We start from the raw sequence: 15,455 nt of genomic DNA on the forward strand, positions 1-15,455 counted from the left end.
TATCACTAATGTCCCAATGAAGAACTTGAGATTCAGAATGGAGAAAAAAAATACAGATGTTGGTTTGATATTAGAGAATCTAGCATCCTTCGTCATCAATGTTTGCAATTTCAGTAACAATTACACAGTTTAGTCAAGAGAGAAACATGGATATGAACATGTCAACCTTAATAACAAGGCATTGATAAGGTATTATCAATCTAACATTTTGTAATGTTGTCATCAGACATCATGTCACCCAAACATGAAATACCTTATTTGGTAGCCTCCATTAGAAGATTTCCATTCCCATATTTCCTTAAATTGCCACCATACAAATATAAATATCATCCTTATTGACTCCAGATGTAGAAAGCATTTTTGTCAGGCTGTTTCTTGGAACATTTCTTTCACATTGAGTCAAAAGTAACAACAACAACTACAACATCAACAACCAAAGTAATAACAACAAAAACAACAACATCCATCACAACAACAACAACAAACAACAAACAACAGAACAACAAACACATTACAACGAAGATAAATGTGTTGAGGAAAATGGTGGAGATGATCGTGGTGAGCGTGAGAGGGTGTTTAGGTTGGAGTTAGCATGGCTAGCGCAGGCCCTTGAAGATATAGAGGAGGCGGACTAGTATGAGGATCCCAACTATAGACGCACTATTGATGAGTCATTACGGGAGTAGTGGGAAGGGATTAAATAAAGCGGTGGGAGGTAAGCCCACTTTGGGGATGTGAAAAAGAGAGTAAGGAAGTTCATGGCATTTATTTATTTATTTTAAATATATATTTAGGATCCTCAAGAACCAATGTAGTAGCAAGCCCACACTTCAAGAATATGATCACCGAAGTGCATCATGGGGGTGAGGGTGTGGTGCCACCAACGCTACATGAGATTATGGGTAGTATCTAGATGACAAGGTTCCTGACATGCGTCGATATCTTGATGAGATCGTTGTAGGAGACATGTGGGGTTATGCTGATGTTTGACGGGTGGACGGGACTAATAAGGATGTTCATCATAAATTTTATGGTTTACTGTAGGGGGAGGACCATATTATTAAAGTCCATTGATGTCTCGAATGAGATAACAAAAAACTCAAGTTATATTTATGGGCTGATGAAAGATGTGATAGAGGGTGGGAGGAAGAATGTGCTACAGTTTGTCACAGACAATGGAGCGCATTTGTGAAGGCCGGGAAGGAGTTGATGAAGAAGTACAACATGTAATAGACCTCATACACAACCCATTCCATTGACTTGATGCTTAAGGTGATAGGTCGGAGGCTTGAAGTCAAGAATGTGGCCAATGCCCAAGCAATTACAAATTTCATCTATAATCAAACCTAGCTATTAACTGGGATCCATGAGAGGTGTGGTGGTGATTTAGTCTAGCTTGGCACGACACGGTTTGCCACAAATTTCATCGTCTTAGAAAGCATCCGAAAACACAAGCATGGGCTGAGAGAGCCCTTTAGCTCTAGGGAGCATTCATAATGAATTCAGAGCAGCAAAAGAGGCAAAATGGGAGATTGAGGAGATTATTTTGAGCAACTCCTTTTAAGATTGCATGTATGGTGTGATGGGTATTCTGGAGCCCATGTATAGGGTGCTAAAGGCGATGAATAATGAGACATATCCATCGATGGATTCCATGTATATGTCCATGCAGTACATGAAAGAAGCCATCAAGGCTAAAGCCTCGAATTCATTTAAATGGGTGCACGAAATGATTGATGGCCGATGGCTGGTAAGTAATTAGATTTAATTTTTTATATGTTTCAATACTTTACTGATTGCTTCCATAGTATGAACTTGTATGATTCTTTTCTTGACATTAATATGTGAATGTGCACCATGTTGGGTTTCAAATATACTTCTTAAACCTCAAGTACCACTATATTTGTAGACTCATCAAGGATAACAACTTAGCAGGGAGTCGCCTTTCAGGATGCAGAGAGCATGTTCGTGGAGAAGCAATACTATGGGTAACCCCGTCGAGATAGAGATGATGACTTTGAGCTGCTATGCAACCCTATGTGGATCTGAGCACCAGCTGCACATGCGCATTGAGGGCACATCACAAGTACATTTTACTTCTCCTTTAGCTTTTGAATGTATTATGTGATTTTTAGACACGCCTTCTTAGATTTATAAATGATATGAATTGATTTTGAATATAGTTGCATCACTTTTGTTAGACAACACATAGTTTATGACCCTATACAAAGGAAACTCATTATGTGCATTTTTTTGTGATCTTTTCATTTCTAAGTGGGTAATGTTGTCTCTTGTAACATCCATAAAGCTTCATTGAAAAATTTGATCAATTTCCCAATGTTTCACAAAAATAGTGAAACATTACATGATACATCCGATATTTCCCATATAATACCTGATATGTTTCCGTATCCCAAGGGTGTGGTACATCTGTCGATACCGATGCTGAAAGCATCGTCTATAAGCATAAAAGACTTTCCATGTTTCTATGTTTAAATCCAAAGAAACTTATCAATGCTGCATGAGTTAAAGAGTACAATCACTTCTACGTGCATACCAAAATTTTAATTCCCCAAAACCAATACAAGTTGAAAGAAGTGGATTACCACAACTTGAACTCTTTCACTACGAAATGCCATTTCAGACATTAGCTCATAGACAACTGGATTCTGTTCTATTCCCTCCATGCACATGCCAACACCAACCTACAGGACCACATCCATGGTAAGAAACATGTACGTGTGACAAATTAAAATGAAAATTATAGATGCAACAAATATACTTATTAATGACAATACACTAATATAAGGACTGTTACTGCAAGCTGTACCATATGACAAAATTAGAAGATTACAAAATCTAGGAAGATTCTATGTATTAATGAAAAAATCTATTATACATTTTTGCATAAATTTTCAGCATAATCAGTGAATTGAAGACCTTTTAGTCAATGAAGTTGCAGTAGGCATTGGTTGTAGGAAAAAGTTTGTTACAAGTTATTAATCAAATAACAATGAGTTTGTGATCCATAACTGCCAAAAGAAATAACATTTGCGAGAAACATTTTGAAATACTGGTGACTGAAGTGAATGGTTTCTAAAAGCAAAGCGCACTTGGTTTTAGAAATGCGCAACTCCCTTGAAAAGGTAATTACCCAAGGATCAAGAGATATATACAAAAGATGTATCTGTATAATCCCATGAGAAACATTCAAGAAATAGAACTGGAAATTATTACAAACACAGAGGTAGATCCTTATGAGTCCCAAATGAGGAATGCCAATGGCATACTCGGAAGCAAAACAAGGAGTAATTATAGTATGACATGCCCACTTAATGGAGTTCCATGAAGGCCCATCAATCTATCTATTGCACATGTGACGTGCTCGCTGATCAGGACCATCAGGCCACCACATTGATGGGCCATATCCCAAGAAGCAACGCAATCAGGCTGTGGTGGCCATCCTGACCAGTTACCAGAAAAGGGATTGTTACTCTGTCAGCTCAAAAAATGTTCAAGCAGTCTATATGCACCAGGCAAAAATTCACAACAACTGGATGGTCAGAGTATCCACTATGATGTTAGCCTACAGCCCATCTACATGGTCAGAGTATCCAATCACTATGATGTTAGCCTATAGCTCATCCACATGGTCACCAACTGGATGAGTACTCATGATCATATGTTTACCACGTGTATGTGGGGATAAACTCCATTGAAATTTTACAAAGGCAAGTTCCATGATAGAATTAATCCAAAATAAATGCATGACAAGAGGAAAAGAAAATCCAACTATATAAAGACCAGGTGAATTTAGGGACTACTGACACAAGCACCTTTTTTAAATATATATATATATATATATATTAAAATTACAGGGGGGCAACGCTAACATTATTGATTCAGGGACCCCATGCTTAAAAACATCTGAATGTTGGAGGCATCAAAATCTCAGCTAGAAAAGAAACACTAAATGTCTTCTGGTAGGCAATTAGTAGGTATTCCTTGGAATTATACAAATTTTCCATTATAATACTTCGAAAGGCCCTGCGGCCCGCAATCTACCTTCTGTAGCTGATGGATATTATTGATGCGTTATGGGCACACAAGTGGGCCATCTGTGGCGGACTACGATGATTAGGTAGCAGAAGATGCCCAAATTAGGGCATTATTATGAACAGTATAGATCCACATAGTAGTGAGAATGTCATCTTCTTCAAGACCGCCAAGGAAGTCTGAGATAACTTGAAGGAGACGTATTTGAGTGAGAAAAACTTAACTCGAATTTATGAACTTCTATAAGATATATTTTCATTTCAGTAGGAGACAAAAATGTGGAAGAGTACCACTCTTCCTTGAAGGGCATGTGGCAAGAATTGAATATGTAAGACCCGTAACCTTGTGAGACCGACCGTACACTTCGTTTCTTGTGCTGGCACATGCCTGGTAGACCAGATTGCGAGCTTCGATCGTAACCCTATTTCAGTACCGCAATGACCCGAGATTTGTTACCTTGGTGACCGCCCAAGCTTTGCGATTCCAACGCCATGCGGCACACCCCATTGCAACACCCAAATTAGAAGTTGTAATTTTTGGTGCAATCGAAGGTAGACCGCGCAATGCATGCGTGGCGCGGGCCCCACTTGCACAATTCTCAAGGTAGTTCAATCAATCCATCAATCAATCAATCAACCCATCAGTCAACCTATTAATCAGTCACCTCTCTATCTCCTCATTAGTTAACCAAGCCCATGCCTCCCATCACTCACCCAAACCTTTGCCCATGCTTAGCCGCTCCCCTCTCTCTTTCACTCTCCCCATTTACCCCTCCCTCTTTTCATATTTACCTCTCTATCCAAAAAGTCTCCCACAAAGCCCTCCAAACCCTCTCATTTCCATGACTTTCCTAGCAAGTGAGAGTGAGAAGAAAAGGAAAGTAAAGAGATTAGAGAGGAAGAAAGAAAAGATTAGAGAAAAATTGAGAGAAATTAGAGAGGAAAGAAAAGAAATTAGAGAGATTTGATAGAGATTAGAGAGAAAAGGGCATTTAAGAAAGAGTGTTTAAGAGATAGTTTAGAGAGGGAGAGTGCTTGAGGGCAAGTTTGAGAGTAAGAGGATTTAGGAGAGGAGCATCAATCCAAGCCGTCCGATCGACGATCTGGCCCAATCCGACCGTTCAATATCATTGTGAGTGCAAGGGAGGACAAACTCTCCCTTTTTCCTTGCTTTCTTTCATTTGCGTAGGCCCACAAGGGGTGAGACCCATCTTGTTTATGTGCTAGATGTGTATAGAGGGCCCCATAGTGACGGGGGCCCATCCAATGGCCCGACCTCCCCCTTCCTTCCTCCTTTTCTTCTTCTTTCTCTTCTTTAATGTTGTGGACAATTGTGGGGCCCACAAGTGGTCCACATTGTGAGTCAGCATGCCTCGCACACTTTCATAATGTCATAGTGTGGTCCACCGTGATATCTCTTTTTATTCATTTTGTTGATTAGATCACTCAGATCGGGACTAAGGGAAATGCAAAGGATCATCTTGATCCAAGTCTTTCCGGGCCCACCATATGATGGCCAAATAGACAGACAAAGTGGATTGCCCACATGTGAGCCCCACTTGAATGTAACATAAAAAAAGGAAAGATGGCTCGCTGGACATGCAGCAGCTGCTGTTGTCCAATGTTAGAGAGGAGAAGCCCTTTTGGGTCTTCTAGAGTTGCCCTGCTCGTGGGCCCCACCATGATGTATACGTTGAATCCACACTGTCCATTTTTGCTAGATCATTTCAAGGAATGGGCCCAAATTTGAGCCAGATCTAGATTTCAAGCGGGCCACATTATAGAAAATAATGGTGATAATGACACCCACCGTTGAAACTTTCTAAGGCCCACTATGATGCGTGTGTGTAGTGGTACTTGTCCAAGGCAAAAAAAAAAAAAAGAAGAGAAACAACATCACGCGTATGGGTGTGACTGCCCAGCAACGTGAGTGGGCGGAAGCCCCTTGGGGTGTGAACTGGGCCCTACTCGTGGGACCCACCATGATGTATGTGTAGAATCCACATTGCCCATCCTCTTTGCTAGATCATTTTAGGGTTGGGCCCCAAATTTCAGCTAGATCCATAACTCAGATGGACCGCAACGCTGGAGACAACAGGGGCAGTAGCCCCCTTCAACGTCAGTGACGCTGCCCTATTGGCAGTGTGGGAGGTGGCGCAACTCATGGGTCCCACCTCGATGCATGTGTTTCATCCTCACCGTCCACCCGTTTCACTAGATCATTTTAGGGCAGTGCCCCAAAAATGAGGGGGATAATAATCTCAGGTGGAGCACTTCATTGGGAATAGTGGGGGTAGTGGCGTTAGCCATTGGGCCCTTCCCAGGGGCGTTGCCCCTTTCTGCAGCCATCAGGTGGCCCAACTTGTGGGGCCCACCATTATGTACATGTGTCATCCAATCCTTCCATCCTTTTTGCTAGATCATTTTAGGCCATGAGTCCGAACCTGACCCAGGTCCAGATCCTGGACAGACACATCACATGGAGCAATGGGGTTCACCATGCTGTTTACTTGCCACCCAACCTGTGGCACAGGTTTGGAGGGAGGAGGAAACACAAATATCAGCTTGATTCAGGGCATTTTGGGGCCACACGTGGGGACCCATGTAGATAGTGTGCATGAGCACGTTGTCTAGTAGGGGCTACCTTGTGGGGCCCACCTTGGTGTGAGGCCGATCTAGATCTCAGGTGGGCATGTCCACTATTGAAACCTTCCAAGGGCCCACCGTAATGTCTGTATTTTATTCATGCTACCCATCTGGCAGCAGGACTCGCCATGATGTATCTATTCTATCCAAACCGTCCATATATTTTTCCATATCAATTTAGGTCATGAGCCCATAGATGAGGTCAATTAGACCCTCAAGTGGGCCAAACCAAAGGAATTAATGGGAGTTGAGTACCTACTATTGAAAAACTTTCACAAGCCCGTTGTAGTGTTTGTTACCACCCAACTAATCCGTAGGGGCTACTTTGGACTTTTTCTATTTACGTTTATTTTGGCCCTTTGTTACCACCCAACATAATCATTTTACATTTGGGGTTCCATTTTATATATTTTTATATTTTTTTCTATTTACGCATTTATTTTGGCCCTTTTTTTGAAAATTCGAAAAATCATTTTTAATGATTCTTTTGCTGTTTTAATGATGCCATATGATGTGTTAATCATAGTAGAACATGTTAATGTATTTTTTTCTATTTACGCATTTATTTTGGCCCTTTTTTTGAAAATTCGAAAAATCATTTTTAATGATTCTATTGCTGTTTTAATGATGCCATATGATGTGTTAATCATAGTAGAACATGTTAATGTGCATTTTACATATTTTGGGTGCCATTTTATATTTATATTTATATTTTTTTCTATTTACGCATTTATTTCGGCCCTTTTTTTGAAAATTCGAAAAATCATTTTTAATGATTCTTTTGCTGTTTTAATGATGCCATATGATGTGTTAATCACCATTTTACATCCATCCGCATGAATTTTGGCCCTCATAATAAACACCTAAATGTATATTTTCATATTACATTCATTCTAATATATCTATCATTGTTAGATAGTTAGAAAATTAAATATATGAATTTTGTAGTCATTATCTGGTTCTAACCAAATAGTGGACCGTTACACCACCATAAACATGTTCCAATTTATAAATGGATGCATATTTGGAATGCTTTTGGACCCCACAATGGCGCATGTGTTTGTTTAAGTCATGCCAAGTAGGTTCCATCTTCAGGTATATATTATATCCTCACCAATCATCCATTTTATTAGATCATGTTACATGTAAAGGTCCAAGTGTGTGGCCAATTCTAGTCTCAGGTGGGCCATGCCATGTAGACCCTTACATTGCTAGCGCCTACTGATCGGGTTCCACTCCCGATATGTCAGACCATTTAAGACCGATTATCATGTGATATGTTTGATAACATGTTGAGGTACTTAGCCAGATAGGTTGACACCGATAATATGCTTAGTGTAATGGATACTTTGCTCATTCATCTGCCCATACACATCATCTGTATGCTTGTCTTGGAATGACGATTGATCATAGCATTAAGGTACTTGGGGGACTCCTACGAGATAGGGTCACCCTGCATGATCGCGCGGTACGCGCATGATTGATGCGTGACTTAGACAGTGTGATTCATGCATTATGCATCATGTGTGACACATCGCATCTACTCCCTAGTGACACCAAGGAAGTAGTCCCGCAGTCTTGTTGTGGCTAGCGGGTTACAGGCAATGTTTCAAATATCGACGATATCGGCCGATATATCCCACGATATATCTTGTATCCCACGCGTGTGATATGAAATGCACCGGTAGTGCTGATATATCCCACATGTTTGATCCGATGAGCATTTTCAATTTCCGATCCCTTTTTTTTTGTTGAAATTTTGTTAAATCAGTGTCCAATGGTTACAAATCCATTGGTTCTTCATGTTTTGCACGAAAAATCATGAGGTTTGAGCTTTAATTTCGAAATCCATTGGTTATTCATGTTCTCCATGTTTTTTTTTTTTTTTTTTTAATTTATAAATTTCCTTCAACTGGCTGTCAATTGACACTAATTTCAAAGTATTTACGAGTTTTTGATGAAATGATCATCACATACACTCTAATTTCGAAATTTGAGTGTAGGTGGCCCAATTTGGGAAATTTTCAAAATTTTCCTAATTTTGCCCAAATTGCTTGTAATGTTGCACTCCAAGCATGAAATCAAGCATGATTACTAATTTGTTAAGTCTTTGTCAATTTTTGAAAAATAAAAATAGTTTTTAATTAAAAATTAATAAAAGATATTAATTTTTTTTCTAAATTTCCCTCCAACCAGCTGTCAATTAAAACTAATTTCGAAGTATTTAGGAGTGTTTAATGAAATGATCATCACATACACTCTAAATATTATGCATTCAATTTGAATATAGTTGCATTAGTTCAGTCAGACAATGCATAGCTAAGAACCCTATACGAAGGAAACCTATTATGTGCGCTTCTTTTTTGAGATGTTATGATTTAAAAGTGTGTATTAAGGTCTTTTTTAACAATCCCTGAAGTTTCATTGAAAAATTCAACCATTTTTCCAATGTTTCCCAAAAAGTGCGATAAATTACCTAATACAAACGACATATCCCGTGTGATAATAGATATTTATCTACATCTCGAGGATGCGATATGTAACACGATTCAAATATTTCGAATACTAGTTACAAGGCGTCACAGGCGTCTTTGGGTAAAAGTCCCTAAACCCTGTGGACCAGTAGGAAGCTCCAGCGTCTAGATCAAGTGGATTTATGAGCGCACGATGGCTGATACCAGTAGGCCGCGTCTCCCATTGTGTGGGGGTCGGTTGGAAGGGGGTTTAACCTTACCCGCCGGGGTGTAGAGGGCTATATGCTAGGTTGAGACTGACCAGTTCGTGAAATGGGTTCACTATCGACGAGCTAGGTGATTTTCTGTGTACCATTGTCGAGGCGGATAGTGAGGGATTTTGCACTCGCTTGGTCTTGCGCACAATGGATGACAGCTAGTGTCAGAAGTGTACCGGCCCCTGGTGATGATCTAATTGTGAACTATTCTGATATGTGGACTAGTGGAGGATTGACACGTTGCATTGCATCTTTAGCACATAACGTTTGGCCATGTGGGCCCTTGCATCGCATAGCTTGGCTATAGCTGATAGCATTTATGGACTTGCCAGTTTATCCCTCCATCATTTCCGCTTACTCTGATATTTGTATGTTTGGTACATGCATTGCGCGCACACACACGCACTCTCTAAGCTTCGTAGTAAGCTTACGCACGTTGTTTACATGCAGGTTATGCTAGACCTCATCAGTATTAAGGCAGGAGCATGTGCCTGATCTTTTGGACTTTTGTTATATCATGTATTTTCCTTTCAACATTGTACTCAAAACAAATATTTAGTGAAAACGTGATGATGTTCTCTTTGGTTTTGGTAAACTTGTGGTTATGCTTATGTATAAATAAATAAAATTTCACCTAGAAAATCCTCCTTGTGGGATCCTAGGATCAGAACTTGGCGTATGAGAGCTAGGAGCCGAGAATGGGGTACTACGGAGACTTTCACAGCCGAATTCGAAGCTCAGGAATTCTATGAGCCCGTTCACCAAGTTTAGGGCATGACAGAATGTGTATCAGCCAATGTCTACAGATATTGAAACTATGTGAAAGCAGTGGGAGGAATTTCCTATCGTCAAATTCCTCTTTAGCCTCCGATTTGAGTTTAAACCATTAAAATCTTAGGGGGCGTTTGGCGCATGGTATTAGATGGGATTAGGTGGGATGGAATTGCATGTGGTCCCGTGCCAATTCCACTCAATGTTTGGGTAGACTGGAAAAGCCTGGAATTAGATTAGATGGAATTACATCGGGTCCCGTGCGAATTCCACTCAATGTTAGCAACTTGTGTAGGTCCCACCATGATGTGTGGGCTATATCCACACCGTCCACCCATTTTTTGAGATCATTTTAGAGCATGGGCCAAAAAATCAGGTAGATCTAAAGCTCAAGTGGACCCCACCATAGAAAGCAACGGGGATTGAATATCTACCGTTGAAAACTTCTTTGGGGCCACATAAGTTTTGGATCTGCCTCATTTTTAGGCCCATGCCATAAAATGAGGTTTAAAAATAGATGAACGGTTTGGATATAACACATTTGTTATTCTCAATAGTTTCAAATGATGGTGGGTATATCCATTCAATGTACCACCGTATTACAAACATAGCACAGAATTAAGCTTATCCCATGGTAATAGGGGACAATCCCTACCATAGGTAATAATTATGTTTTTTGAATCCCATCTCACCCAATCCTTCCCAATACCATGCGCCAAACACCCCCTTAGATTCTTGGAGGAAGTGAGATCCCATCAGTCACAAAGGCATTCGCCAGAGTTCAAAGTACAACCAGTATGACCACATAGAATTTCTAATCATTTGATTGGTTTGCTTTTATCTCTACGTCTTGTAGAGGTGATGGGAGGAGCTGAGGTAGTTAGTTTGGAGGTAGAGACTCAAGGGGAGGTCGCGTTATAGGCAGGAATATGTGGGGTGGCTGTGGTGGTTACATTCACTGTGGTCTCAGCAATTATACAATTGATACATGTTGGAATGTAGTGGGAAAGTCAGCTTGAGCTAATCAAGTTTGCTCATTGGATGATGGTTCTGAAGGGTATGTGTCCAAGTTTGCTACTCCTACTGAGTCGAATGCTCCAGGTGACACAATTACCATGCACAAGGAAGAATACGCAGAGCTTTTGGGATATCACTCCACCTGTGCCTCTTCCTCTATCGCTTCTATTGGCCAATCAAGTATAACTTGTTTTCTTCTAAAAATGCCCTATAGATTATTGATTTTGAAGCTTCTGATCACATGATTGGTAAGGGCCTGTTTGGCCAGGTGAATCCCATGGGATTAGGAGGGATGGGATGGATTTTAAGGTAATGATGGTGGTGTCAGTGGATTGGTTTAAGATCCATGGGATTGTTATATCCTGGGACAAGTTCACTGGGTCTGTTTGGCACGCCCGGCATATCCCAGGATTTTGCCTTCCAATCCGTCCAACCAAGGGATGGGATCAATTTTAAGGTAATGATGGTGATGTCAGTGGATTGTTTTAAGATCCATGGGATTGCTTATATCCCGGGACAAGTTCACCGGGTCTGTTTGGCTCGTCATGCATATCCCGGGATATCGCGATCCCATCCCTCCTAATACCGTGGGATCGGTCTGGCCAAACAGGCCCTAAGTGTAGTATGCTATCTCGGGTAGTCTACTCTCCATCCATCTTTTCTATCAGGCTAGTTGATGGCACATCAACTAGCATATCTAAGGACGACACTATTTGTCCTACTCCAGATCTATCATTGTCTTCATTTTTGTACATTCCTAAATTACCTTTAAGCTTATTATCTGTCAGTTAACAAACCAAAGCCCTAAATTGTTCTATCAAATTATTTCCTATTGTGAGTTTTAGGATCTAAAGAAGGGGAGAATGATTGGTGGAGGACATGAATCAAATGGACTTTATTGCCTTAATCGTGGAACAACTGGAACTAGAGTTGCATTGCAAACCAGCGTCTCTCCTCATCAGCGGCATTCAAGGCTTGGTCACCCATCTTTTAATAGTTTGAAGAATCTTGTCACGTCTTTGTTAGATGTGTCTAGATTAGAGTATGACACTTGCAAATTAAAGCAAGCATCACAGAGTGTCTTTTCTTTTGCATGAGCATAAAGTGATAAAACCTTTTCCTTAATACATTCAGATGTTTGGAGTCTAGTTCATATTTCTAGATTATCTGATTTTAAATATTTTGTTATCTTTGTGGATGATTGCTCTAGAATGACATGGTTATATTTGATGAAAGACCACTCTAAGATATTTACATAATTTAAAGAATTCCACATGCAAATCCAAACTCAATTTGATGCCAAGTATGCATTCTAAGATCTGATAATGCTAAGGCATAAATAGGGAAATATTGTCGTTCATATCCATTGTCCCATGACATTATTCACCAAACATCATGTGAACACACAACATAATAAAATGGAGTTGCAGAGTACAAAAACCGTGACCTACTTGAGGTTGCTTGGGCATTGTTGTTAAATATGAAGGTTTCGAAGGGTTTTTGGAGTGATGCAGTTTTGACCGCATGTTATCTCATCAACCGAATGTCTTTATCGGTCTTAGGTGGCAAAACTTCTTTTCTGTCCTATTTCCCTAGCGTCAACCGTTTTCAATTCCTCCCAAAGTTTTTGGGTGTGTATGCTTTGTACATCAATTTGACAATGTTTCTGATAAATTTGAACCCAAGGCTGTAAAGTGTGTTTTTCAAGGATAATCATGTACTTGGCGGGGTTACAAGTATTATAATCCAATTTCTCATTGACAATATGCGTCAGCAGATGTCACTTTCTTTGAAAGTACTCTGTATTTTTCTGAGGGAGGACGATCATTACAACTAGATGAATGTTCCATCACTCTTCCTAGGGTGCCATACATAACTTCATCAAGAAAGCAAGCTCCTATGCAACATTCGGCCCCGTCACTGCTGCAGGTCTACTCCAAACATTCCAAGAGAGGTGATGAAGTGCATACCAACAAGTCCTCTATCAATCCTACCATCATTCTCTTTGGTCTTCACTAGTACTATCAAATGAAGATAATCTGCCTATTGCACTTCGTAAGGGTACATGCTCTTGTTCCTAGTGTTTTAAATATCGACGATATTGGCCAATATATCTCACGATATATCTTGTATCCCACCTGTGCGATACAAAATGCACACGTAGTGCCGATATATCCCATCTATTCGACCTAGTGAGCATTTCGATTTTCGATCCATTTTTATTTTATTTTTTGCTGGAAATCATGTTAAATCAATGTCAGACAGTTACATATCTATGATTCTTCATGTTTTTTCATAAAAAATCATAGATTTGGAGCTTCGATTTCGAGATTTGGGGGAGATAGGGCAAGTTGCGGAAAATTGAGAAAAATTAAAATTTCTCAATTTCTTGCAAATCAGTTGCAATCTTTGTATCCAAACACAAAATTAAACATGTATGTAACCTAATTTAGTGATTCTTCTTTTGCTTTTGAATGTATTGCTTGTGTTTCCATACATGACTTCTTATGTTTATAAATTATATGAATAGACTTTAAATATACTTGCATTAGTTCAGCTGGACAATGCATGTATTAGGACCCATACAAAGGAAACCCCTATCATGTGCACTTTTTTTTTTGGTAATGTTTTGATTTCTGAGTGTGTATTGATGTCTTTTTCAACAATCCTTGAAGTTTCCATGAAAAATTCAGCTAATTTCCCAATGTTCCCTTGTTTCCCAACAACGACGATACATTACGCGATACAACCGATATATCCCATGCGATAACAGATATGTATCCATATCCCAAGGGTGCGATACATTACGCGATAACGATATTTAAAACATTGCTTGTTCCTTTGATGGCTTGTCTCCTTTTCGGCAGTTTGCTTTGTCTGTCAATTCCTCGGTTTTTATAGGAGGCACTTAATAGTGATAGGTGGAGGCGATCCGTGGAAGAAGAGATGATTGCAATTCATCAAAATCAAACATGAACTTTAGTTACACTACCTTCAGGAAAACGTGCAATAGGGCGCAAATGGATATATATATATATATATATATATATATATATATATTTCTGTTAGCTTGTTAGTACACCCACTGTCAGATCACACTTCATTGTTAGCCACCCCCATTGCAATAGGGCGCAAATGGATATATACTGTCAAGTACAATCCCGATGGCTCGGTGGATCGTCTGAAGGGTCAGTTGCGAAAGAATACATTTAGACTCTAGATGCTAACTACTCTGAGACCTCTCCTGCGGCCAAGCTTTATTCCATGTGTAACGATCAAGGTATTCTGTAATAGTAATGGTGGCCATAACAATCACCATCGTTACCTTTACGATATGGGTCGTAATGGTTGTTACAGCCCCTATAACAGCGGTTATGGTCTCTTTCTTTTTTTTTTTTTAATTAAAATAAAAAATTCGAAAAACCTGTATCTGACCCATAACATTGATTTTATTTTTTTTTTCTTCGAAAACTTGTATATGGCCCATAACAGACCATTACGGGGCTGTTATGGCCTTTACAAGGGGTGTAACAGGCCGTTAATGGGAGTTACAGGTCATTTTTTCCTTAACAGTTGTTATAGCCGTTATGACCCCGTAACGTGTAATACTTGCCACCTTTACCTTTATGCAATGGCCTTTATGGCACACCATGGTAACGATCTCTGTTGCTGCAAATTTAGACTGGCCTCTGTATTAAGCTTGATGTAAAGAATGCCTTTCTTCAAGGGGATTTGCTTGAAGAGGTGTATATGGAGCAACCATTGACTTTGTTGCTCAGGGGGAGTTAGATAAAGCCTGTTATCTTTTTAAAAAATCATTTATGGATTAAAATAGTCTCCCTTTGCGTGTTTGACAAAGTAACAAGCAACTGGTTGTCACTCAGTCTAACGCAAAAGCAGAGTATAGGGCTATGGCCCATGCAACATGCGAACTTGTTTGGCTGAAGATATTGATGTGCGAGCTCGGGTTTGGGGTGGATGTTCTTATGAGATTATACTATGATAATTAAGCAACATCTCACATCGCCAACAATCCAGTTTATCATGAAAGAACAAAGCACATTGAAGTGAACTATCACTTCGTCAGGGCCAAGAGGACTCCCAATCCACAGAAGGAATATAATCACAGAGATGATTGCAGACAAAAGGATGAGACAGGAAGAAAAGAGGTGAAAATAGCTCAAATTGAGGAAAGGTCGATTCAGATAAACCAAGATAACTTCAATCAATCCAAA

The 15,455-nt window shown here is 39.8% G+C and overlaps 1 protein-coding gene across 5 annotated transcripts in view; it reads right to left on the reverse strand.

Annotated features, from left to right (window-relative positions):
- Positions 1 to 15,455, reverse strand: part of LOC131225983 (alpha-N-acetylglucosaminidase) — a 164,364-nt gene that overhangs the window by 13,309 nt on the left and 135,600 nt on the right. For all 5 annotated transcript variants that reach the window (XM_058221614.1, XM_058221613.1, XM_058221612.1 and 2 more), the window contains one exon: positions 2,607 to 2,705. In XM_058221614.1, the coding sequence (XP_058077597.1) occupies positions 2,607 to 2,705 (99 nt within the window). The remainder of the gene's footprint in view (positions 1 to 2,606; positions 2,706 to 15,455) is intronic.

The sequence above is a fragment of the Magnolia sinica genome, chromosome 14, assembly GCF_029962835.1.
Source record: "Magnolia sinica isolate HGM2019 chromosome 14, MsV1, whole genome shotgun sequence".
NCBI classification, from domain to species: Eukaryota; Viridiplantae; Streptophyta; class Magnoliopsida; order Magnoliales; family Magnoliaceae; genus Magnolia; species Magnolia sinica.